The 26,392-nt window shown below is 40.5% G+C and overlaps 2 protein-coding genes across 5 annotated transcripts in view; both read left to right on the top strand.

Moving 5' to 3' along the window:
• LOC100344696 (mago homolog B, exon junction complex subunit) overlaps positions 1-19,289 on the top strand; it is a 62,620-nt gene extending 43,331 nt beyond the window's left edge. The window contains exon 5 of the mRNA XM_070049385.1: positions 18,940-19,289. Coding sequence (XP_069905486.1) covers positions 18,940-19,039 — 100 coding nt within the window. The 3' untranslated portion in view covers positions 19,040-19,289. The remainder of the gene's footprint in view (positions 1-18,939) is intronic.
• LOC138843103 (killer cell lectin-like receptor 4) lies at positions 123-13,712 on the top strand. Of its 4 annotated transcripts, XM_070049382.1 has the most exons (8): positions 126-302; positions 1,962-2,078; positions 4,048-4,137; positions 5,273-5,515; positions 8,074-8,216; positions 10,362-10,468; positions 12,270-12,428; positions 12,507-13,712. In XM_070049382.1, the coding sequence occupies exons 1-7, from the start codon at positions 293-295 to the stop codon at positions 12,418-12,420; spliced, it is 861 nt and encodes a 286-aa protein (XP_069905483.1). In that variant the 5' UTR covers positions 126-292; the 3' UTR covers positions 12,421-12,428; positions 12,507-13,712. The 4 variants fall into 4 exon arrangements, with proteins under 4 accessions (XP_069905484.1, XP_069905482.1, XP_069905483.1 ...); XM_070049381.1 differs by lacking the exons at positions 12,270-12,428; positions 12,507-13,712 and adding an exon at positions 10,879-11,097 and having other exon boundaries at positions 125-302; XM_070049384.1 differs by lacking the exon at positions 1,962-2,078.
• Positions 19,290-26,392: the final 7,103 nt, after the last annotated feature.

Here is a 26,392-nt window from a genome sequence, read left to right as displayed (position 1 = left end):
AGTCCATAAATATTGGTTTTGAGTGCTGTTTTGCAAAAATGCTAAATGGTTGATTAGTTGAAATGGAGGAAGACACAGCGCATGACCATCTTTCCTTTCCTGTAAACAACAGCTTTCATCATTCAGTTTCCTCTACCACTTCACCAGGAGGGGCAGAGCATTTTGAGTCGGAGTATCCTCACTCAGAGGCAGTTTGCTTCTCGTCGTGGAGCCCCTAGGGGATTTTCGACTGGAGTGGACGACTTCTCCCTCATATTGGGGTCGGTTTCTTCCACCTGCATCACTGCACGGCATGGATCCAGGTAACACCTGCTTTTACTCCCTTGGATCTTAGCACCTGGGTATCCTATTAATTCTACTTATTCTAGGAATATGGCACTGAACTACAAGTGACGTGGCCTGAGAATTAGCATGGCAGGAAAGCATTGCCTCTCATTGCATTAGAATTGCATGGACTCTGCAGTGTGTCAAAATTGAGGTTCAGCGTCCAGGATGAGTTATCTTCTCTTTCTCAATATGCTATGAGTTTTGCTTTGTGTTGTGAACATAAAGAAGAGTGACTTGAGGAGTTACTTTTCCTTGGCTCCAATGATTTGCATATTATCATTCCATATTGAAGCATTCTGTAGCAGAAATGTTCTTGTTTCCTAGTAGGAAGTTAGAGAAAATGTAAATAAGTATAGAAAATTTTGTAATTAAATATGTATAAAAGGTTATAGTTATGTGTGCAGTTTTTTTGCATATTTCCTGCTTCTTTGATATAATCTTCTCACTTACATGAATGTAAGAAGCAAGGTAAATTTCCAATTTTATTATTTGATAATTTCTTTCTACATTGATATTTATTGCTAGATTAATCCTTAAAAGACCTTAACAAGAGATTACCCATAAAAATTTTATTTTCACAAAAGTTTTGATGGCAACATCATATCCGGGAACCTAAGACATTTTTATTCAGCTTATCTTGTACAAGACACTGGACTCTGAAATGCTAACCAACTAATGATATTCACCCTCTTGTAATCATTTACAGTTGATCTTCAAGATGTACTTTGGGAAGCACTTTCTTAGAGTGTATGAAAAGAATGCAAGAGCTTTAAAAGCACTCATATGCATATCGAAATATGTATTTTTTAAGCCAAGGCATTTATACTCTTTCAGAGTGCAGATTTATTGTTGTTAGAATCAACCATTTAAGCCGGCGCCGCGGCTCACTAGGCTAATCCTCCGCCTAGCGGCGCCGGCACACCGGGTTCTAGTCCCGGTCGGGGCGCCGGATTCTGTCCCGGTTGCCCCTCTTCCAGGCCAGCTCTCTGCTGTGGCCAGGGAATGCAGTGGAGGATGGCCCAGGTGCTTGGGCCCTGCACCCCATGGGAGACCAGGAAAAGCACCTGGCTCCTGGCTCCTGCCATCGGATCAGCGTGGTACGCCGGCCGCAGCACGCTGGCCGCGGTGGCCATTGGAGGGTGAACCAACGGCAAAGGAAGACCTTTCTCTCTGTCTCTCTCTCTCACTGTCCACTCTGCCTGTCAAAAATAAACAAAAAAAAAAAAAAAAAAAAAAAAAAAGAATCAACCATTTAAATGTGTTTCAGAGCTTTGAGATGGTACTACTTTGTCATAATATTTTTTGCGTATGTTGAACATTTTGAGTGAAATTGAGTAAATGGGACAATAATCTTCCGGCAATCTTTTTCTTCCGTTTATCTTTTCTGATAACCGTGGCAATGATCACTAGGATTCTAAATGAGTTTAATGGAAATGTTAACAGGATTTCCCCTTCTTATATAAATCAGACTGTCTGCGTGCTTGCAGGAGAAGATAAACATGTGTACAGGGAGACACACACAATTAGCTCTCACCATCACGTCGGGAATGTTCCTTCAAGCTGCCATTTTGATTTTTCTTTAGAAGCCATCGTATAGCAAAGTTTTGATGCCAGATATGTTTCTCTTCTTTTAGAGATGAGCCATCAGGAGGAGACTTATTCAGCTTTGAGATTTCCCCAGTCTTCTTCAGAGTCGCAGAATAGACTAAGACCTGATGGCACTCGAAGGTGTGGAAAAACTGATTACAAAGGTAGATATATATATATATATATATACACACAATTTATTTTTTTTTATTTGAAAAGTAGAGTGGCACACAGAAAGACAGAGAGACAGAGAGAGAGAGAGAGAAAGACAAAGAGAGGACCACTGGTTTACTCCAAACGCCGCAACAGCCGTGGCTGGGCTAGGCAGAAGCCAGGAGCTTAGGACTGTCTTAGGATCTCACACATAGAGTGCAGACACCAAAATGCTTGAGTGATCTTCTGCTGCTTTCTCGGGTGCATTAAGAGGGAGCTATATAAGAAGTGGAGCAGCTGAGACATGAATGGGTATTGTGATATGGGATGCCTGCATTGCAAAAACCGGCTGCTTAACCCACTGCATCACAATGCCTATCCCCGTGTATATATTTTAGGCCTCTAAATTCACCTGTCTTGTATTGATTAGCAAACTTGAGGCTTGGGAAAAGTTCATATAGATACTTCTGATTGTCTAATGGCTATAATAAGCTATTACAAGGCAGAATAGTAGAACGGAAATCTTGAAAGGACAGTTGGCAGAATGGAGAAATTAATGAATCCTATGAGCAGCTAATAGACTGCTTTTATTCAAATCTGGTCAATAATGATTTGTGAATCCTTTAAAAAATAAAACATGTCCAGTGCCACGGCTCACTTGGGTAACCCTCCGCCTGCAGCGCCGGCACCCTGGGTTCTAGTCCTGGTTGGGGCACTGGATTCTGTCCAGGTTGCTCCTCTTCCAGTCCAGCTCTCTGCTGTGGCCCAGGAAGGCAGTGGAGGATGGCCCAAGTGCTTGGGCCCTGCACCCGCATTGGAGACCAGGAGGAAACACCTGGCTGCTGGCTTTGGATTGGCGCAGTGCGCTGGTCAAAGTGTGCTGGCCATAGCAGCCATCCGGGGGGGTGAACCAATGGCAAAGGAAGACCTTTCTCTCCGTCTCTCTCTCTCTCACTAACTCTGCCTGTCCAAAAAAAAAAAAAAAGGCAGAAAAGTGTTCCAAGAAAATGTAGCATATCTTAGAGAATGTTTACAGAGTGAAAAATATGTGTTAAAAACAAATTTATTCAAAGAACACATTTTAGATACCTTAAGAATATATATCTGATGTTAAAGGCCATGAAGAAGGAAAAAATTTTCAAATCAAAGGGACTTTCTAATATTTCTGTTTTCTCTGTACCTCAAATATTGTCACAGTATAAACTCTAAGCTGAAAATAACTTTTATCATTTTAGTTTGGTGATCATCAATGATATAATTTTCTAATATGCAGACATCAAAAGTGAAAGGATATAGTATTGTCTACAGAAAAACAAATTGATGGTGAAGCAGGAAAAGTGGATTTCCAGAACCTCCTGTCAGGATGGCCTGTGATCCCTTTTGCAACCCAGACTCAAGACCATTGCCTGCTTTTCCTTTGCATGATTATCTGTGATCACAGGAAGGATGCGTGTCACTGTGGACTCCCCTGTGTGTCTTACATCAGCTGTCAGTGGTGCTTCAGTAGGGGCCCGCTTTTAAACCCTGAAGAACTATTCCTGTACAGGGGAATTCTGTGATGAGTACATCAGTCAGAAATTCTTTTTTGGGATTTTTTTTATTTTATTTGAAAGTCAGATTTTCACAGAGAGGAGAGAGAGAAAGAGAGAGAAAGAGAGAGAAAGAGAGAGAAAGAGATAGAGAGAGAGAGAGAGAGAGAGAGAGAGAGAGAATCTTGCAAATATTGGTTCCTCCCCAGAGAGCTGCAATAGCTGGAGCTGGGTCAGGCCAAAGCTGGGAGCCAGAAGCTTCTTCTATGTCTCCCACATCAACTGGAAACCTTAAACTTTAAAACTGTATTTTATAGGTTAAAATTTTAAATCACTTTGAATGATGTAGTCTTATAAAATTTTTAAAGATCTTCCCTTTGCTTCAAACAGCGTCCCTGATGCAGGTAAGTGGTAACCAGGCTCTCTCTCTCTCTCTCTTTTTTCTTTAAAGAGTTCTCAGTGCCCTGGCATCTCCTTGCAGTGATTCTTGGAACTCTCTGTTTACTTCTCTCAGTGATGGTCAGAGTGCTGGAGGCAAATAGTGAGTACTGGAGTCCATCTTTCTAGTCTGAGGACCTGCAGTAACCATGCTTTGTGCAGATACTAACAGTGTTGCTCCATGTTGAAACTTGGGGACCTCCCAGAGGGTTCTGGACTCTGTTGGTGAGTTTTTCAGGAACACATCTCACGGTGGTGTTCACTCTGCTTACCTAGTTCACTGGCTCTGAAGCTGTGGTGAGCTGTCTCATTCTGCATAATGCACGGGAACATTGCTTCTGGTAGGTTGTTGTGTAGGATTCTGCCATTGAGTTGAGATCATTGTCAGTCTGAGAAAAACACTTTGGCTGTTTATTTATTTATTTTGATGTACATAATAAGGAAACAGTAAGAAGAATTAATATGCACATAGAAGATGATCTGGAATGTAAGCTTTTTTCTTGTCTTTCTCTGTTTTTCTCATCTTAAGGAAAACCATGGATATACTACCCTTGTATGAAATCACCTATTTTCTGACTTATCATCTTTTCCAATAATAATTGTATTATATCTTCATGTTTTTAAGTTCAGGCTACAACTATTTTTTTAATTGAGGTGGGGTGAGAGAGAGAAAAAGAGAGAGAAAGAATCCCTTCTGGCAGTTCACCCAACAATACCTGCAGCTGGGAGCCAGGATCTCAGCCCAGGTTTTCCACATGGGTGGCAGAAACTCAACTTCTTGTGTTATTGCAGCCTCCTCTCAAGACTCTGGAGTCAGGAGCCAGGGCTTGGGCACTGCACTGTACCCGGGTACTCAGTCGTGGGACACAGGCATCTGTCCACAAACATCTGCCTGCTAGGTTAGGTTTTTATCTTCAGAAGATGTATCATTAAATGTTAATTAACTGAACTTTGATTTGCTATTTATTTGTAAATGATGTGCTATTAAAATGAGCTGAACTGTAAGGTATGGTGTTAGCCATCAGGTATTTTATTTAGGCTACCCTTCAGTGGCTATTAGTGAGAAATTTGATGTTTCCATTTCTGTGGTCAGTTCACTGAGGTGTTACTTTCTAAATGTCAAATTACTGAAATAATCATATGAGTTGGTTGTTAAAGTGAGACTTTTCCTGTTGTCTCTAATTTCACAGTTGGACCTCATGATTGTATTTTTATGATATCTGTGCTGCACGTTTTAGTTTTACAGCTTATTCAAGAAAAGCATCAACAGCAGGAAATTCTAGGAAACCTCACTCAAATGTACCACGTCGTGCAAAATGATGACTACTTAAAGAAGCAACTCTTGGCAAATCAGTCTTTAGAATATGACACTCTCAAAAATAAAACCCTTCTAATGGAAAATGCACTGAAGTCACCCTTTTTAAAACAGAATGGACGCTGTGCAAAAAAAGATACCGTCCCGAAATCTGTGCACAATCCAGGTATGGAAGAAATGTGGAAGGATTCACTGTGTCGTCTTGGTCATTTCTTCCCCTCTAGAAGCCTTGACATCTAATAAGCACACTTATGCCTAGTGATCTATGGCTCCACTGGACAGCTTTGAATTTGTGCCTTTCAGATGCAGGGTGTTGGAATCCCTGGAACCACATTTGCATGCGTAGAGCCCTGTGGTTCCCCAGACTCCATGGCAGTTTTTGCCTCCTCTCTATTCCCAGATGGTGAAACAGTATGCCAGACCCCTAGCAATTCAGCTGATCTGGCCCTGTGAGACTTGGGGTGTTGCTCACATAAAATGCAGAGGCTTTCAGTAAAAATATTACCTACAACGGGCACAACAGTTTTATTTGAATGCTGCTATAGAGATATATTGTGGTATGTGTGTGTGTGTGTGTGTGTGTGTATGTTGGTGTGTCTGCCTTGACTTCAGATATTTGCTCTATATGTGACCACCAATACCAGTGTAATTTTAAAGATTCATGGAAAATGCACCTTATTAAACAATTCTACAGGGATTTCAAAAAATTGGCACCCAAAGAAGCTTATATTTTCATGAACACTTTTTCTTTTTTTCATGAGCTTTTGAAAGTACCGTAATAATATACTCCCTGCAAGATATCTGCAAGATTTGTCCTAGTGTTGACATTTATACAAACACCCAAGAGATAAAAATATTAAATCTCATGCAGTAAGTACTAAAATGTTGCCTAATGATGGAATGAATTGTCCAGATTATAAACAACCAGTAAATATTCATATATTTAAAATATCTTTTGTATATTTAATTATAGTACTTAGTAGACATTTAGTTTCTATTTATACATTTTTATACTATAAATATAAATATATAAAGGGAAGAGAAATATTTCTACATATAATTTTAGAGATTTTATTTTAAAGATTATTTCTTTGAAAGGCAGAGTTACAGAGAGGCAGAGGCACAGAGAGAGAGGAAAGGTCTTTCACCAGCTGGTTCATTCTTCAGATTGCCAAAATGGGCAGAGCTGGAGCCAATCCGAAGCCAGGAGCCTGGAGCTTAATCCAGGTCTCCCACAGGAATGCAGGTAGAAGGACTTGGTCCATCTTCTGCTGTTTTTCCCAGGCCATAGCAGAGAGCTGGATCGGAACTGGAGCAGCTGGGACTTGAACTTGCACCCATATGGGATGCTGGCACTGCAGGTGGTGGCTTTACCACCTAACCAGAGAGAGAGAGAGATAGAGAGAGAGAGAGAGAGAAGCAGAGAGAAAGGTCTTGGCCCCATGGCTGGAGCCAAGCTGAGCCAAAGCCAGAAGGCAGGAGCTTCTTCTGGGTCTCCCATGAGGGTGCAGGGGTCCAAAACACATGGGCCATCTTCACTGCTTTCTCAGGCCATAAGCAGAGAGTTGGATTTGAAGAGGAGCACCAGGGACATGAACAGGAGCCCATATGGAGTACCAGGGCCTCAGGTGGACACTTAGCCTACTATACCACAATGCCGGTCACCAAAATATACTTTTAAATTAGAAAGCATCTTAAAATATTTTTGAAAAACTTAGATTATTTTAATTATTTTGAAGCATCCTAGAATATTTTTAAAAACTTAGACTATTTTTTTATTATTTTAAAACATCTTTATTGAGCTATTATTAGCATCCAAAACTTCATAGATTAAATATACATGATTTGACGAATGGACACATGCATCCAACCATGACTCAATCTCCATAATAAGGAAAATAGACTTTTATATCACCTCCCAACGTGTCCTTTGTTGTTCACCGTGGTAAGAACACTGACTGTGAGATCTTTAAATTTTAAGTGTATGATACAGCGTCCCTCACCGTGGGCACTATGTTGTACAGTAGATCTCTGGAACTTGTTCCTCACACATAACTGAAAGATTACACTCAGAGAACAAAATTTTCCATTTCCCTGCCCACCACCTCTGCACAACCTCCTTCTATTCTGTCTTCCCATGGGTTTGGCCACTGCAGATACCACAGAGAAGTGCAATCATGAGGAGTTATCTCCCGTGTACTGATGTGTCCCGACACTGTGAGACTCTTGTCTTTTCAGACTATATCCTCACAATCAAATGCAGTTGTAACTCTTTAAGCATTTTAAGAGAATTATTCTATTTAAAAATTTTTGACAGAACATACTACTTGGACATAGTATGGGTCTCATGTAATATTTTAACACATAAACATGGTGCAAACCAATCACATTTAGACTTTTCATTTTCCTGTCCTTTCTTTGTGTTTGGAGCCCACAAGCTCCCCTCTTCCAGTTCTTCAGTGATAATTCATCCTGGTGAAGTCTGGTCACCGTACTGACTGAAGGAACACTAAAACTTGATACTGCACCTGACTGTGTTTTGGGACTTAGCTAACCTCTCTCTACACATTGCCAACCTCCACCCTCAACCTTAACCAGCCACTAGTAATTATTATAGATAGGCTTGAGCCTTTGTGTCAGTTAGGGGTGGCTGATAAATATATTGTTCTCATTCACAGATGACTAGATAATAAGAAATTCAATGACTGTCCTCACTTGTTGTAGGTAAAGTCCATGAAGACTACTGGTCCTGTTATGGAGTAAACTGCTATTATTTTATTCTGCAAGATAACACCTGGGAGCAATGTAAACAAACCTGCCAAAGTTACGGTTCCTCCCTTTTGAAGATTGACAATGAACATGAACTGGTATCACAGACTCCTCCATGTACTCTGAATCTCATGAATGTGTCTCTCCCCTGTGACCCAAGATGCTGCGAAGGGGAGGGTGGTCCAGAAAGAGGGATCTTCAGCTATTCTTCCTATTCTGTGGGGAAGATTATAGAGTTCAGAATCTCCCTGGAAACCCTGTCTGCTAATAAGCATATGATCCTGCTACTCATTGAGTGTTCAATGCACATGATCTATTATGATGATGATTATGAAGGGTGAAGTTTGTATCCTCTCTCTTCAAGGAGACTGCAGTAGTGCCACTTACAAGAAAATATGCCTTTCCTTGGAGGAAGTACTTATCTGAACCTTTGGTAACCTGTGCCCTAGAACCACAGTTATTTTTTCCCTATGGGGTGGCAAGCAGTGGGGTTGCAGCATAGTCCAGGAGCGCTGGATCAGAAGAGGAGCATCTGGGACTAGAACTGGCTCCCATATGGGATGCCAGCGCTTCAGGCCAGCGCTTTAACCCGCTGCACCACAGCGCTGGCTGTTATAGTAAATTTTAGACATTTTTAATATTCCCAAACACTTACTCCCCTCCTTTTATCTCTTCCAACTACTTACCTAAAAGCAAGGCTTTCTTCTGTGAGTGAAGAGTGTAATGCACACCCCCCACACAATCAGTTTTTTTTTTTTTTGAAATTTTTTTAACTTTTATATAATGAATATAAATTTCCAAAGTACGACTTATGGATTACAATGGCTTCCCCCCCATAACGTCCCTCCCACCCACAACCCTCCCCTTTCCCACTCCCTCTCCCCTTCCATTCACATCAAGATTCATTTTCGATTATCTTAATATACAGAAGATCAGCTTAGTATACGTTAAGTAAAGATTTCAACAGTTTGCTCCCACACAGAAACATAAAGTGAAAAATGATAGATGATTTTTTACATGATGATGAAATCAGATCAGACCTATTGTCATATTTAATCCCAGTGAGAGTCAAGTTGGGAATTGATAATTTTTTTTTTTACAGAAGATCAGTTTAGTATGCATTAAGTAAAGATTTCAACAGTTTGCACCCCCATAGAAACACAAAGTGAAATATGTTGTTTGAGTACTCGTTATAGCATTAAATCTCAATGTACAGCACACTAAGGACAGAGATCCTACATGAGGAGTAAGTGCACAGTGACTCCTGTTGTTGACTTTACAAATTGACACTCTTGTTTATGGCCTCAGTAATCTCCCTATGCTCCAGTCATGAGTTTCCAAGGCTATGGAAGCCCTCTGAGTTCTCCGACTCTTATCTTGTTTAGACAAGGTCATAGTCAAAGTGGAGGTTCTCTCCTCCCTTCAGAGAAAGGTACCTCCTTCTTTGAAGACCTGTTCTTTCCACTGGGATCTCACTCACAGAGATCTTTTTGCCAGAGTGTCTTGGCTTTCCATGCCTGAAATACTCTCATGGGCTTTTCAGCCAGATCCGAATGGCTTTAGGGCTGATTCTGAGGCCAGAGTGCTATTTAGGACATCTGCCATTCTATGAGTCTGCTGAGTATCTCGCTTCCCATGTTGGATCACTCTCCCCTTTATTTATTCTATCGGTTAGTGTTAGCACGTACTAGACTTGTTTATGTGCTCCCTTTGACTCTTAGTCCTTTCATTATGATCAATTGTGAACTGAAATTGATCACTTGGACTAGTGAGATGGCATTGGTACATGACACCTTGATGTGATCACAATCAGTTTTTATTTAAGAAATTTGTTTTGAAGACTTCTTCTTTCATTTAAGATCATGCAGTGCTACATTCTCTACACCATGACATATTCTTTTGGAGCATGAGTCTGAATAGTTTTCTGAAGTGTCATACATTATTTAACAAATTTCTTATTTGTAGGTATTTTAATTTAAACATTTTCCATGCTTTAACTAATTCATGAGACTGGCAACCGATTTTAATGTATATAAATCATCTCCTAAGGAAATGTTCTTTGGAAAATGAAAATGTAGGCTTTGTAGAATGAGAGATTTTTCTAGGAAGCAGGGATGAAGGGTGTTGTGGAGACTGACAGAGTACTGGCTGTGGATACAGCTTTTGTCCCTCTACCTGTTTTTCTTCCCACTCTTCCAACAGATGGGAACTTATTTCCATGATGTGTTTTGTTTCCTTTGTAGGCATTTGTTCAATTTCAGATTCATGGAAATATGTATTGGATTGGATTGTCATATAGTGATGTGGAATGCAAATGGAAATGGCTTGATGATGGCACATCACCTGGAATGTAAGATTCTGAAATGTATTTAGACTGTAACATTGGTGTGGGAGTTGGAAGGATTGTGTCTAAATAGTCATTGCTCATTCACACAGTTTTTTTTTTTTTTTGAAGTAGAGTCCATTAGTAAGAACAGAAGAATTAGGAAGAAAGTATTTCAGTAAGTGGTGTTAACAGAGAAGTGATGTTTAGCATTATTAATGATAAAAGCATACCAAACACATGCAGTATGAGTTATGAAACAAACAAAATGAAACACAGTCGTTATCTAGGGAAATATGAAGTGATTGTACCATCCTGACTTAACAGTAGTTATTCCTGGCATGGGCGCTGTGGCATAGTGGGTTAAGCCTCTGCCTGTGGCACCAGCATCCTATATGGGCACATTTCATGTCCTGGCTGTTCCTCTTCTGATCCAGCTCTCTGCTTATGGCCTGGCAAAGCATTGGAAGACAGCCCAAGTCCTTGACCCCTGCACACACATGGGAGACCTGGAAGAAACTCTTGGCTCCTGGCGTCAGATTGGTCCAGCTCTGTCCATTGTGGTCATTAGGGGAGCGAAGCAGCAGATGAAGACCTCTTTCTCTGTCTCTCCCTGTCTCTGTCTGTAACTCTACCTCTCAAATAAATAAATAAACATTAAAAAAAAACATTCTAGAATGGTCTTGAGCCCTCCGTTTAAGCCAAAGTGAAAAAAGAATAATCTCACCTAAGAATTCAGAATCACAAAAAAACCCCACATATGTACTCCTGCCTCTACTTAAGCCTCAGGCTAAGTGTGAATCTACTTCTTGCTGACTGATGAACATATTCAAGGAGGTGCAACATCTTATTTATCCATCATTTTAACTAAGTAGGAAAGTAGTTCTGCCACCTAATGAACCTTTTTTTTTTTTTGATAGACACCATGCTTTGATAGTTTTCTGTGGATTGCCATGGTTTAGCTTAACTACTATTTATTGATGGGGAAGACAAAGAAATAAACCAAAACAAGCTGGCGCCGTGGCTCAACAGGCTAATCCTCCGCCTAGCAGCGTTGGCACACCGGGTTCTAGTCCCAGTCGGGGCGCCGGATTCTGTCCCGGTTGCCCCTCTTCCAGGCCAGCTCTCTGCTATGGTCCGGGAGTGTAGTGGTTGATGGCCCAAGTGCTTGGGCCCTGCACTCCATGGGAGACCAGGAGAAGCACCTGACTTCTGCCTTGGGATGAGCAAGGTGCACTGGCTATGGTGCACTGGCCACAGCGCACCGGCCGTGGCGGCCATTGGAGGGTGAACCAACGGCAAAGGAAGACCTTTCTGTCTCTCCCTCTCTCACTGTCCACTCTGTCTTTCAAAAAAAAAAAAAAAAAAAAAAAGAAAAGAAAAAAAAAAGAAAAAAAAAAAACAAGAAATAAACCAAAACATCAATGAAACTATCTAATCCCTGACTATATTTCATTCAGTTTTTTCTCCTTAAAGTATATGTACATGAGACATGTTATCTGTGTCACAGAAATTCAGTTCTACTTTTAAATTTATCACTTCTATTAAAAAAATAAAATAAGAAAGTAGTTTTGGTATATTATAATTCAAAAGCCATTTTGCAAAGTAATTTTTTCTGTTGACCAAAAGTTGCCAGTTTGGAATAAACTAGGAGATTTTAGGTAAATGTGTTTAATGGGCTAAGAATAAACAAAATCTTTCGATGTTGAAGTTTTGAAGAACACTTATATTTATTAGGAATTTAAGAAATAGAATTTAAAACGTTCATGAAGATGTCATTGGAAAATTCGGATTTAAACAGTTGACCTTTGTATTTTCTGTTCTGCAGGAATTTGAAAATGATGAGCTCACCTTCTAGGAAAGAAAAATGTGTATTTTTGGCCTCAACAAGATTAGCATATGGCAATTGCTCTAGAACCTACAGTTGTGTCTGTAAAAAGAGAATTAATTGTAATTTCCCTTCTTCAATGTGCACTTAGAAGAACAGGTAACATTGGAAATGCTGCCCTGCTTTTGTATCCTGTAGTAATTTGGGGTCACTGCTAACACCTGTTTCTGACTGCAGGGCTCAGTGCAGTGTGGACACAGGAGCTGGAAGAGGAAGCACATCTTCTCCTGAGCCCTGATCAGGAGGCCAGTCACCATCTTCTTCCTGTGGGGAGTGGGAGCTTCATCTTTGGGAGCAGCTGCTCCTCTTTTGTGGTTCTGAGGGATCATTCTTCCCGCTTCCCTGAACAACCCGGGACCTGTTAGAGTATCCTAATGCGTGCCCTGGATCTTTTCCTTACCAATAGGATAAAACATGTCAATGTTATCATACCCTGGAAGTACAATTAAGAACTAGGATATAGTTATATTTTTACTATATAGAAGCATACTTTGTCTTTAAAACTATTTTGTTACAGAATTTAAATTCAAATTTACTGAATAGTTGAAAGAATACTACAAGACACGCCCATGTAACTTTTACCCACAGTTATCAGTTGTTTGTATTTTGCTGTGTTTTCCTGTTTCTCCTTCACCTTTTTTTCATTGTCGATTCACCTGAAAATAAATTGAAGATATGTCCTGGTTTCTGAATATTTTCGAAGAAAAGGACTTTGTCTTATATAACCATGCTGCAATTATCAAAATCAGGAAATTTAGCAATGATACAGTATTATGATCTAATCTATAAACCATATTCCAATGTGTCCATTGTCCTAATATTGTCATTTATGGGTATTTTTCTCCATGTTCACAATAATACAATGTATTTAATCATCATATCGATGGCATGTCCTTTAATCTGGAATAAGTGTTTAAATTTTCTTTGTCTTTCTTGACCTTGAAATGAAAAAAAGTCAACCTTATTGAGTTAGACTATCCATACAATAGACTGTACCCATTTTAAGTCATGGGGGATATAGGTGTGAATCTGGTTACCTCTCACACGCTAGCAAATCAAAATCTAGAACATTCGCATCAGCTCCAGATCTTCCATTCTGCCTCACCCCAGCCACCTGGCCTCTGTCCACCAGCGATGCTCTTCTGTCACTATCAATTTGTTTAGCTTATTCCAGAACTACATGCATCCTGTGCATTTTTTCCTGGCTGCTTTTGGATCAGCATGTGTTTAAAATTAATCAGTGGTTTTTCATGGATCAGTAGTTCCCTCTCTTTGTTATTTAGTATTCTATTGTTCAGCTAGAGTACATCTGTTCACTCAGTTAAGGACATTTGATACGTTTCTCATTTTTGGCTACTGTGAATAAAGCTGCCATGGACATTATGTGTGGGTCTCTGTGTGTGGGGATATATTTCTGTCTCTTTTTAATAACTCTCTAAGAATCTGATTTCTGGATCATAGGTAAGTACATGTTTAATTTGATAAGAAGCTCATATACTGATTTTCAATGTAGTTACATCATTTTACTCTCCCAGTAGCAAGAAATATGAGTTCCAATTGCTCCCCATCATTGTCAACATTTTCATTTTAGCTCTTGTGGCCAGTGTTCAGTGGCATCTGGTGTTTTTAAAGTTATATTTCTCTATGCTTATTCTTAGACATTTTATATAGTTTTAGTTTACATGGATGGTTTGCATCGATTTCTAGTTATTTTGTATCTGAGAACAGTGTTGAGGCTTATGAGATGCAATTGTTTTTGCACTGTTACAAAACCTTTCCTTTTTCCACTGGATTACTTTGGAGCCATTGCAGATCGCTTGCTCTCTCTTTTTGTCTTCTCTCTCTCTCACTCTCACTCTGTCTCATTCTCTCTCAGTAACTGTGCATTTTAAATAAATAGATATACCTTAAGAATAAATAACTAAATAGAAGAAACCCAAATCATCTTGACAGGGCCACATCCCCTCTGTGACCCTGTGTGGACTCCTCCCTTGCACCTTCCTGGCATCTGGTGGTGGTCACCTATCCTTGATCCTTGGTGATGCTGCTTCTTCTACATTTTTTTCCCAAAAAAATATCTATTTGAAAGGCAGAGTTACAGAAAGAAAGATTGAGAGAGATTTTCCATCTGCCGGTTCACTCCTCAAGTGGCTGCAGAGGCCACTGCCTTCTCAAGCACATTAGCAGAATGCTGAATTGGAAGTAGAGCCGATGGGAATCGAACCATCATCCATATGGTTTTCTGGCATTGCAGGCTGCAGCTTAACTTGTTTTGCCACAATGCCGGTCCCCCATTGGTGCTTCTTGGCCTTCAGAATCCCTGAATTTCTGGCTCTGACATCTCACATCACATTCTCCCCTTGTGTCTCTGTTTTCACAGGTGGGTTGCTGTCCTAATAAGGACACCAGTTATACTACATTAGGGTGCACCCTAATGACCTCATCTTAGCTGAAGTATATTTCCAAAGACTCTATTGCATAAAAAGCCTGTACTCACAGGTATAGAGGTTGGGACTTAAATAATTTTTTGAAGGACACAGTACAACCTATAACAATCATGTTCATTTACCACCTGTTTACTTCTGGAGAACCTGTAGTCACTTCCTTTCTAAGATCCTGCCGTGTAAGTGGCTTCCTTCTTTGATCAGCGCAGCTAGAGTTTATATCAATTGTACTGTTTTTTTTTTGATGAATTGGTGTTTCTTTTCATTTATTCTTTCTAGTGTTTGTCCATTATATATCTTCTTTATTTCATTTTTTCCTTTCCTTTTACTTTGAATTTAATTCCTTCCATCTTTCTGGCTTCATATGTGAAAGCTTATATTTTCTCTCTCTTTTTTACACGTATAACTATCTAAAGACAAATTATTTCCCTAAAATTGTTACAAATTTTTTTGTTAACCCATGTCGTAAAAGTATGCTGTGGGAGGGGGAGCACTGTGGCACAGCGGGTTAAAGTTCCAGTTTGCAGCACCGGCACTCAAGTCTCACCTACTCCACTTCTGATCCAGCTCTCTGCTATGGCCTGGGAAAGCAGCAGAAGATGGCCCAAGTCCTTTGGCCCTGAATCTGTTTTGGAGAAGCAGAAGAAGTTCCTGGCTCCTGGCTTCGGATTAGTGTAGTTCTGGCCGATGCATCCACTAGGGGGTGAACAAGTGGATGGAAGACTCTCTCTCTCTCTTCTCTCTCTCTCTCTCTCTCTCTCTCTCTCTCTCTCTCTCTCTGCTTCTGCCTTTCTGCAACAGTGCCTTTCAAATAAATAGATAAATACTTTTTAAAAGATTTATTTATTTGGAAGAGTTACAGAGAGGTGAGGCAGAGAGAGAGAGAGAGAGGTCTTCCATCTGCTGGTTCATTCCCAACTGGCTGCAGAAGCTGGGGCTGTGCTAGTCTGAAGCTCGGAGCCAGGAGCTTCCTCTGGGTCTCCTACGCAAATGCAGGGGCCCAAGGACTTGCACCATCTTCTACTGCTTTCCCAGGCCACAGCAGAGAGCTGGATTGGAAGTGGAGCAGCCAGGACTTGAACTGACTTCCAGATGTGATGCTGGCACTGCTGGCGGCGGCTTTGCCTGTTACCCCAGAGAGCCAGCCCTAAAATACATAAATAAATCTTAAAAAAAAAGTGGACGTAAGTTACAGTGTTGTTAGTTTCATTTAAGACGTGGGATTCTCCTTGACTGTGTAAAATCATTTCCTTCAGAATTCTTATTTTTGCTACCTCATGCTCCAGAGAGAGATTTGATTATGTCTTTGTTCCCACTGGCTGTTGTGTTTGCCTCTCATGTTCCCTTCAGAATCGTTGATGTTTCTCCAAGGGCTTCTGAAGAACTCTGAAGGCCCAGTTTCACGCTGTAGAAAGTTTGGTTTCTGAATTGGGTCTTTTCACCTCTTGGAGAAAGGAGATCGGATCCCTGGAAGGAAGAAACATTGAATTTCACTTTTATATATTCCCAAGGATTGTACTTTGTACCACCTTCGTTGTCTGGAAGAAAATGTGGAGAAATCTATCAGATGCTGACACTCTGTAGCAGTACTTAACTCTTCTATTTAAGGAAACATTATTTAATTATTTAGGAAAACGAAGGTATAGGGAACAGTATTTGTTTTATGTATTATATCATTTCAAAAAGTAAATTTGTCTCTCAGATTTCCTTATGCATATATCTATATATGTGTGTGTGTACTAAGAACCAGACACAGCTTCAGCTAACCTTTTGGATCTTTTCCACTTAGGGAGAGCCTAGGGCTTCTTCCACCCACTTGATGATGTGTTTATGGGTTCTGTTTGTGGAGAAGTAGGCAAGCTGTAGAAATTGCCTCTTGTGTCAATGTTTTATGATTGATAGAGAATCTTCGTTCTCCATTTGGTCTCTGCCACAGATTGTGCATAATTAGATCTTCAAATTAAATTAATAGCTAGGAATGCCTTTAATGGCATCTGTTTGTTAGTTTAACTTGAAGAATCATTGTAGACATAGTTTCTTAGTTATTGGCTTTAGATGTGCAGGTAAATAATAAGAGAAAAATTTATACAATAACAAGGTACACTGGGAACACCTGTTGCATTTCTATTACTAGTTTTTTTTTTTTAAAGATTTATTTACTTGAGAGGTAGAGATACAGAGAGAGGTAGAGACAGATAGAGAGAGGTCATCCATCTGCTGGTTCACTCCCCAAAAGGCCAAGACTGGGGCTGGGCCAGGCCAAAGCCAGGAGCCAGGAGCTTCTTCCCAGTTTCAGGATCCAAGCACCTGGGCCATTCTCCACTGCTTTCCTGGCAGCAATAACAGGGAGCTGGATTAGAAGTTAGCAGCCAGGACTTGAACACTACACTCACATGGGATGCCAGCACTGCAGGCTGGGGCTTTAACCCACTGTACCAGAGCTCCAGCCCTGTTTTACTAATTCTTAATTTTCATTGTTTTGTGAAGTCAAGAGGGTTAGTCTTTACACCTTGAGAGTCCCAGGGGCAAATATTGCTATCACTTCTTAGTGATATCACTATTATGTCTTAGTGACATCACTATTGTTGATGTCAATAAGTGTTTTCCTGATTCTTAAGAGTTTTGAATTACACATTTATAAGATAAGGCTAATAGTTTAAAGCCTACCTTATAAATTTTATTTTAAGGATTACAGAGCATGTGTGTAAAGTCCCTAATAACAGGATCAGACACAGGGTAGGTGCTACTGTGGTAGTTACTAATGTTATATGTTTTATTTGTAGAACCTTACAGAAAGGAAAATGTGTTTGTATTTATTATAGTAAGATAGGTTAATGCCTCTATAGTTATTCCTATAACTTGTGCTGCAACGTTTTGTCTGTAGGTTTGCTACAGACCAGGCTCATGTTAGAGCTGCAGTCAATTTAAGCTTATTTCAGTGTCATCCTATCAGTTTCTTATGCAGATGTAATTCTGCTTTTTATATCATTAAAGACTTGCTATCTTGTATCTCAAAGAAGGTAACAGGACATTTCACAGGTTGTCAAAATAAACAAAGTTAATCCAACAGCTTTGTATAATAATGCCCCAACTTTTTAGCTACTTTGTCTAAAAACCTAGGTTCAGTGTCATAAAATTTAAAGAAAGAATGCCAATGTAATTAGTCCTATAATCATATCACTCTCCTCCTATACTTGAAGAAATGCATTATAGCTTAATACTTTTAGGTACCTGTGGCTTCCTACGTCCTGTGTCTTCTGTGGGGGAATTTGTGAGGGCTTCTGCGGACCGTTGCCCTTGTCTAAGCCAAGGAATTTCTTCCTGCTTCTCAAGAAGTCCCCACCCTGGATTGTAATCACTTAGTTTGCTTCACCAGTTTGAATGCAAGCTCTGTGAAAACCTTGTTCTATTTCCCAAGTTAGCATAGTGCCTGGCACATACTAAGTGTCTTATACTTTTAAACTTTTAAACTGTCAGATTTATTTTCCTGTAGGTGGTGAGGATGTCATGGTCATATCTGACTGGAGTTGTGGATTGGTCCACTGCTTTTGGAAAGCAGTTTGATAATAAGCAGCATAAACTATTAGCAGTTTTCATTCATCTTTGACCTACTAATTTCATTTCTGAGCCTGTCTTCTTTAGAAATATTCTCCAATATTAGAAAAGTTGTATTATGCACATGATGCTCATTGAAATGTTATTTAGAATTGGAAAATAAACTACCTAAGATAATAATTATTAAATCAATTAAAAATTTTTAGTGAATTATTTTTTGATTGCTGTGGAAAAAAGTAATATGAAAAAGGGTACAGAATGATTTTTGTCATTGTAAGAATAAGTAGACACCAAAATATGTAGTTATTGCATGAGATTGGTGACATTACAGTACTGAATATATTTTTATATATATATATATTTTATTTTGTTTTACATAGCTGTTACTTTCCTAAGGAGAATATTGATGAAGAAACTATTTTTTTCTTGCAGAAGAGATGTTAATTTTTCAGTTGTTCAATCTGTTTTTAGTTGTCAGCAAAATCATTCCTTTCTCCTAAATTCAGTTGACAAAATTGTTTTATGATTTTGGTCTTGCTTTATTTTAGGAATTTATAGAATTGTCTTTCATTCTAGGAACAAAAAGTAACTTTCACCTTTTCAAATTTTAGGGATCCTGAAGGCCTTCGTGTATTTTACTATTTGGTACAGGATCTGAAATGTTTAGTTTTCAGTCTCATTGGATTACACTTCAAGATTAAACCAATTTAAGTGTGTATTTTTGAAGCTGTTGATATATTTAATGGAGGGTGGATAAGGGAGGGTTTGTATTACAATATTGGGATTTTTATGAATATGAAAAACCTTTTTTGTATGTGCATTGAAAATAAGAAAACACATAAACAGGCTCAGTAGTCATCTTCACTTGGGTCCAAGTGGGCTGGACAGTTCCCTCACACATTCAATTCTGTAAATAAAAGCCATGTTTTGTTGAAATTTTTCTTCAATAAAACATACAGAAACCTGAATGGGAGTGTTTTTTATATTTTTCTTCTCTATATCTCTGATTCACTTTAAAGATAATTGGGAATTGTTCTAGTAAGCACATCCTGTGGCAGAGTTCTTTCATATAGAAATGTATAGCCCAATTCTCATCCATGGAAGCCATCTCTAGATCATCCCTTGTTTAATACCTAGTAGAATTTAATTTTCTGGTACTTACAGAAATTGCTTATAGAAGATTCTGAGTTTTTTACATTTGCAAAGCCCTCAGAGATTATTCACATTTAATTAATTTTGGTATAAACAAAAAGTGTTACTAGAGTGAAGTCAGTATCCCGGTCAGGCATATCTTTTTTATTTATGTTTTTATTTTATTTTATTTTATTTTTATTTTTTTGCCAGGCAGAGTTGGACAGTGAGAGAGAGACAGAGAGCGAGTTACAGACAGTGAGAGAGAGAGAGGTCTTTCTTCTGTTGGTTCACTCCCCTAAAGTCCGCTATGCTGGTGCTGTGTGGATCCAAAGTCAGGAGTCGGGTACTTGCTCCCGGTCTCCCATGCAGGTGCAGGGACCCAAGCACTTGGACCATCCTCCTGTACTCTCCTGGGCCACAGCAAAGAGCTGGACTGGAAGAGGAGTAACTGGGACTAGAAATCGGGTGCTGGCGCCACAAGCGGAAGATTAGCCGAGTGAGCCATGGTGCCGGCCCAGGCATATCTTTGATTATGCCTTTATTACTCATTTTACAATATTTGTATTTTGTTTATGTGAGAAACACCAGTTCCCATCTTTATACGTTGTATAGAGTCTTGACTTAAATACATGTAGATGTGTGCATATGTTTTTTGATAACTCCTTGTGGGCACAGTTCCCACTTGTGTTTCCCAGCCTTCAATCTCTTTCTCATAGAGTTCATCTTTCATTAGTTGTATAAGCGACCATTCCTGTAGCATGGTCTGAAAGAACCTTTAGGTTCTGTCACTGCTCCAGCCAAAGTCCCAGGAAGCTGTGCTGTCCTGGTAGTAGGGTCTGCTGGCCCCAGCAACCAGTCAGTACTGCCTTTAGGGTGGAAGCATTAGTGTGAAGGCTTGTAGGACCCTTTGAAGATAGGTTCTAGAATCCTCTGTCTAATGAACTTTTTAATATAATGGAGATGTATATTTTTGCAGTCTAATAGCATAGCCATTAGCCACATGTGGCTGCTTGAGATGTGCCTAGTGTCATTGGTGCTATTTAACACTTTATTATGAAAATTGTCAAATGTACAAAAGCATTGAAATAATTGTAAGGAAACACTCCTATGGCCAATCTAGATTGCATACTCAACTTTTTTTTATGTAAGGAGACTATTATAATAAATCATTAGTTGGTTTTCTGCTTACTGGTTATAATGTGCCAATAGACACAAAATTAAGGAACACTGGTTTTGATTGCAATCAGAGCCATGTGTTTAGTGGCTACCCCTGGGCAGAGTAGCTGGAGAGCAGGCCTCCACAGCCTCTTTGCCTCGGAGTCCCATCTGACCTTCTCCACTGCTTGGAAGCCCATGACATTCCTGTCAGGTCTGCTGGGGAAATCAGCCCATCTGTGCAAGACTACGCTGTCCTCACCTGCGGGTCTCCTGTATGAAGCTGAATATGTTCCAGCTGTAGACATTGATGAACATGTAGCACAGAATCATGGTTCTCTCACATGTCAGCCTTAAAGAGGAAGAATGACTCTTTGAGCTGCTGGTGTGCTCCCTTTTTGGTTGTTTCTTCAAGTACTCTTCATTCTGTGACTCCTGTAGAATTAGATAATCCATTCAAAGTAGAGCAAAATTAGGGAGAATAGTTTTAGTAGATTTAAAAAAAAATTCTTTTAACATATTGATTCTTTGACTATTCTGTAGCTTCTCCCTAGTATTAATTTAGAAATTTTGAACTACTGCAATTTTTTATATTCATTCCAAGAATGGTAGGGTCATTAGAATATCACATGTTCAGATTATATTCACTTATATTCAGATGTATTTATTTCTCTGAAAGGCAGAGTTACAGAGTGAAGGAGACAGAGGGAGATCTTCCATCCGCTGGTTCACTCCCCCAGATGGCTGCAACGACCAGGGCTGAGCCAGGCTGGAGTCAGGATCTTCATCCAGATCTCTCACATGGGTGCAGGGGCCCAGGTGCTTTAGCCATCTTCTGCTGCTTTCCCAGGTGCATTAGCAGGGAGCTGGTTTGGAATGGAGCAGCCAGGACTCCAGTTAGCACCACAGGGGATGCTGGTGTCACAGGCAGTGGTGTAACCCTCCGTGCCACGACACCTGCCCCATTTTATAGTTTTCTCTCTGGTTTTCTTTTAGCTTGTTTGAACTGACTCTTACTTGATTGTAAACTGTTGATAGTTAATAATCATTAGAAATTTATTAATTGAGGGGTTGATTTGTTGTAGTGGATTAAGCTGTGGTTTAGGATTTCCACATCTCATATTGCAGTGTCTGATATGGAGTCCTGCCTCTATTTCTGATCAGGTTCCTGCTAATGCTCCTGGGTGATAGCAGGATGATGGCTCCAGTGCTTGGGTGCCTGCCACCCATGCAGGAGATTGAGATAGTGTTCCTGGCTTTGTCTGGCCTTGCCTTAACTCTTGTGGACACTGGGGAGTAAGCCATTGGGATACAACATCTCTGTCTCTCCTTCTCTTTCATTCTTCCTTGTAAATAAATAAATCTTTTTTCAAGGTATATTTTGTATATATATTTCATATTTTATATGAAACTTGTTTTCTGTGTTCATTCCAACCGATACATGTTGCTATAAAAACCTTTCAGTTAGCACAAATCTTTCCATATTTACATACTGTTAACACTACAGAGCTGTATACTTCAACACACAGATGAGGATGTATCTTTTGGATGTGGTAAAACTGATGGTAATTTCTCACGTTTGGTCTGAACAGAGGACTTGAGCTTAGCTCAGCCAGAGCACTGTAAGGAGGACTCATGGGAACTGGGAAGATCTTCAGGCTTTGTCCTCCCATTCTGTTTTTACGTATGTATCATTTGAGTGTCTTAGTTCCTCTGCTTCTTGCAGTTGATACAAGCAGGTAGCTGCACTGAGTGTATCCATGTGAACATTTTAAGTAAAGGTTTACATATGAGTATTAATGGGAGCTGAGATTATATATCTGTGCAGGCTACTTTGTCTTGGTGTGGAATGTGTGGGATTCGTGAACATAGTCTACGCTTTAAGTTCAGTTGTCGATCCATCTGATTATTTTATGGATTCTTAGCTAGCATAGAAAAATTTGAAAGATTAGAGAAAACAAAGGTAAATGAATGATTTGAGGATGACTGTGGGGTCTGCCTCAAAAGACACTACAAAGTGTAGACAGGTTGTAGAAATGCCCTTCAGATCTCTGGTATCTGCCTTGTCCCCTTTCCCTGAATTATATGATAAGGTGGAAAGTGATTAAAGAATCAAAAAATCTTACTTGCTGATGAGTGTTTAATTATTTTTCCCTTTCAACCTATGCTTAGACTTTATCCCTTAGTGGCACAGAGTCCAGATAGCCATATGAATCCTTCTTGCTGTTATTCTTAGTTTTTGAAATGTTTCTTTCATTTAATCAAATCTTAGAAATCACAGGAAAGGTGGTTACTGTGTGAGGACTGGAGGTCAAGTTGGGATTATGTAGACCACTAGGGAGCAAACACTGGGCCTGGCAATTAGGTCTCCTGTATTGCACATCAGTTCCTGTTCCATCTCTTGATTTTGGTGCTGGCTCAAGAAATTGGCTCCAGGCATCCACAAGGAAGACTTTCAAGTTCCTGGCTCCTAGCTTCAACTTTTGTCCAATCTAGTTGCAGGCATTGGAAGAGTTTAGAAACCAAAAGAGCAAAATTCTATCTAGTTCAACACAGGAGTGGCAGAGGTCCAAGTACTTGGACCATCAACTAATGCCTTCCTGAGCTATTAGCAGGGAGCTGGATCAGACCAGAGCAGCTGGGACCTGAGTTGGCACTCTGGTGTGGAATGCCAGCCTTGCAGGTGGTGGTTTAACATACTGTGCTACAAAGCAGGCCCTCTTCTCTGCCTCTTAAATAACTACAATCATAAAATAAATCTAGACCATTTTGAATATCTTTGACTGGGAAAATTAGCATAAATGTAGGGCTAGAGGAACAGGACATATCAAACCAGAGGTTTCTATTTACTACCATAAAAGCCAGGAAACTTAAAATCACTCAGTGGCAAAAATAATAATAATAAGCCAGAGCCAGTGCTCAAGGGTTTAGTGTGGCTCTGCACACAGTTGGTGCTCCAGTGAGTGTCTCTCTGTGCCACCTTTTCCACCATCATGACTACTTCCACCTCCCCATTCTGTCGTCTCAGCACAACTTCCTTCCTTTATTACTTGGCATTGACAAAGCTGATCCAATTTAGCAGCAAATATTCCTGAAACAGCCAGACTCCACCCATGAAACTTTGCTCATGTGATTGAGCTAAGCTGGTCTCCCTTGGTTTGTGGGGGGGGGGGGCAGTATTTCAGCTGATTGCCCGCACATGATGACAAGTGGGGGACGCAAAGGTGATTCAGAAATTGAGGAAGATGCCAAGGGAATGAAGAAGAGTCAAGCGGCTCTATGACCTACACAGGTGTTGGAGGCTGTAACATGCAGGGGACTACATGCAGTCGTTTGGAAGGGAGGTTGGGGGAGGCTGGAGGATAGGGAGGCCTTGTGAAGAGGATGGTTAGGGAAGCAAAGAATAAGCAAGGAACTTGTCAAACCTGGTGAAGCAGGGGTGGAGCTCTTTCTGCATAATCCATCTCCCCTGCTGTTCTCCACCTCACTCCCATGCCCATACAATTTATTAACAGCTATCACCTCACTTGAAGAACCATTTATTTACTTTGTAATTAGCAGGCAGAGAGTCACATACTTAGAGAGCTTCCATCCACCAGTTCACTCCTCAAAGGCCTGCAATGTGCAGAGCTGGGCCAAGGCTGAAGCCAGGAGCCCAGACCTCAAACTGGGGGTCTGATACTGGAGCCACCACCGCTACATTCCAGGGTGCACATAGAAGGCAGCTGGAGTCAGTAAGAGGGCTTAGACTTGAACTCAGGCTCTCAGATCTGGGCATCCCAAGGAGTATCTTAACCACTGCACCTTATGGGTTTCATGAAACTGTAGTCAGAAGACTGAAAAGGCATCAATCCAATGAAAGCAAATTTCAGTGTGAGATTTGAATATGTTCTGCAGAGTTTGGCTCTTGGTATCAGAGTTACACAAATGAATTTCTTTTTAAACTCTAACATATATGAAAACATGAAGCCTGGAAGGATACTGAGACAGCTATGAGAAGTAAGATTTGTGGACAAAACTCAAGGAGAGGAATAACTTACCAGAATTTCTTCTCAAAATTCAAACATGAGGGGCTGGAATTGTGGTACAATGGGACATGGCGGCATCCCAGCTGCTCCACTTCCAATCCAGCTTCCTGCTAATGTGCTTGGGAAGGCAGCAGTACTCAAGTACTGAGTCTGTGCCATCCACATGGGAGACCTGGATGTAGTTCCTGGTTCCTGGCCCAGCCCTGGCTGTTGCAGCCATTTAGGGAGTGAACCAGTGCATGGAAGATCTCTCTCTCCCCCTCTCTCTCTTTCTCACCCTCTCTCCATGTGGTTCTGCCTTTCAAATGAACAAATCTTAAAAAAAATTAAATGTGAATATTTTCTCACATACCTGGTCCAATATAAATGGGAACAGCTTTTCCAGAAGGTGTTTAGTATTTGCCCATTTCTTTAAATGTACGTGCCCTTTGGCTCCATAATTTTGTGTTTAACTTAGTTTCTAGCAAAACATGCAAGAACAGGCCAATTATTTTTTACACTAGCAAAATCCTAGAAAAAAAACCTTAAATGTTGAATAGCAAGGGGTTGCTTAAATAAATTATGGGTGTACCCATGTGGGTAATTAGTATGATGGTTTTTAAATCATGTCTTAGTGGTGATTGTTGTGGTGCAGAATGTTAAACCACCACTGGCTTTTGCCTAGCCCAGCCCAGGCCTGCTGTGGGCATTTGGAAAGTCAAACAGCAGATGAAGAGCTGTCTTTGTCTGTTGCTTTGAATTCAAATCCATAAAAATGAGTGATTTGTGTTTTACATGAATACATTTAAAGTGAAGAAATGCTAATTACTTATTAGAAATGAAAAAGTGGGGCCAGCACTGTGGTCCAGCCATTTAGAGCCCTGGCCTGCAGTGCAGGTAACCCATATGGGAGCAGGTTTGAGTCTTGGCTGCTCCACTTCTGATGCAACTCTCTGCTGATGGCCTGGGAGAGCAGTGGAAGATGGCCCAAGTGCTTGGGTCACTGTACCAGCATTGGAGTCCTGGTAGATGGCCCTGGCTCCTGGCTTCAGCCTGGCCCAGCTCCAGCTGATGTGGCCATTTGGAGATTGCACTTGTAGTTGGAAGACTTCTCTGTCTCTACCTGTCTCTGTAACTCTACCACTAAAATATTAAAATAAATCTGAAAAAAAAAAGAATAAAGTGCAAGCACTTTGTAATGATAACAGCTTTGCTAGTAATCATATTTATCAAAAAATACTGGAAAAAGAATGTGGGCAAGATGGCGGAATAGGAAGGGAGCACACTGATAGTCCGGGGAGAGACAGTTTAATAAAAGTGGAGATACTGCAGGTTCAAGGAAGAGTAGGGGAGGAAACAGCAGAACAAACTCTTCCAGAACGCGTGATTCACAGTGGACCTGCGTGGTGAGCGTGGGAGCCCATAGTTCGGGACACCAGCGGCAGACTCAACACACCAGTGCTGGAACGTGAGGTGAGCCGAACCTCAATAGCCCGAGACACCGGCAGGCAAGCGGAGAGAGGAGACTAGAGGGAACGACCCCCGGGGGGGCGGGGGGGAAGCTCAGCAGGCTAACTGGAAGAGAGAGAGAGAAAGAGAAAAAAAAAGGTGACTGGTACGGACACGGGTTTCTCTCTCTCCGCTCACCTCTCAAGGGCGAGCAAGACAAAGAGCAGGCGCCATCTTGGACATACATCATAAGCAGAGCGACCTCAGGTCTGCACTGGCCCTGAGCCTAGCAGAAAAACCTGACTCTGGGCGGGGCGAA

This window comes from Oryctolagus cuniculus, chromosome 9, assembly GCF_964237555.1.
Source record: "Oryctolagus cuniculus chromosome 9, mOryCun1.1, whole genome shotgun sequence".
Classification (NCBI taxonomy): domain Eukaryota; kingdom Metazoa; phylum Chordata; class Mammalia; order Lagomorpha; family Leporidae; genus Oryctolagus; species Oryctolagus cuniculus.
The sequence above is the reverse complement of the archived record's forward strand: the minus strand, read 5'-3'. Positions and strand labels throughout refer to the sequence as shown.

What these genes read in the sequence shown, in the direction of transcription:
- LOC138843103 (XM_070049381.1), top strand. An exon ending in TGGAAAAACTGATTACAAAG is followed by an intron (nt 2,079 to 4,047) that starts GTAGATATATAT and finishes TTTTCTTTAAAG; the next exon opens with AGTTCTCAGTGCCCTGGCAT. An exon ending in CAGAGTGCTGGAGGCAAATA is followed by an intron (nt 4,138 to 5,272) that starts GTGAGTACTGGA and finishes TGCACGTTTTAG; the next exon opens with TTTTACAGCTTATTCAAGAA.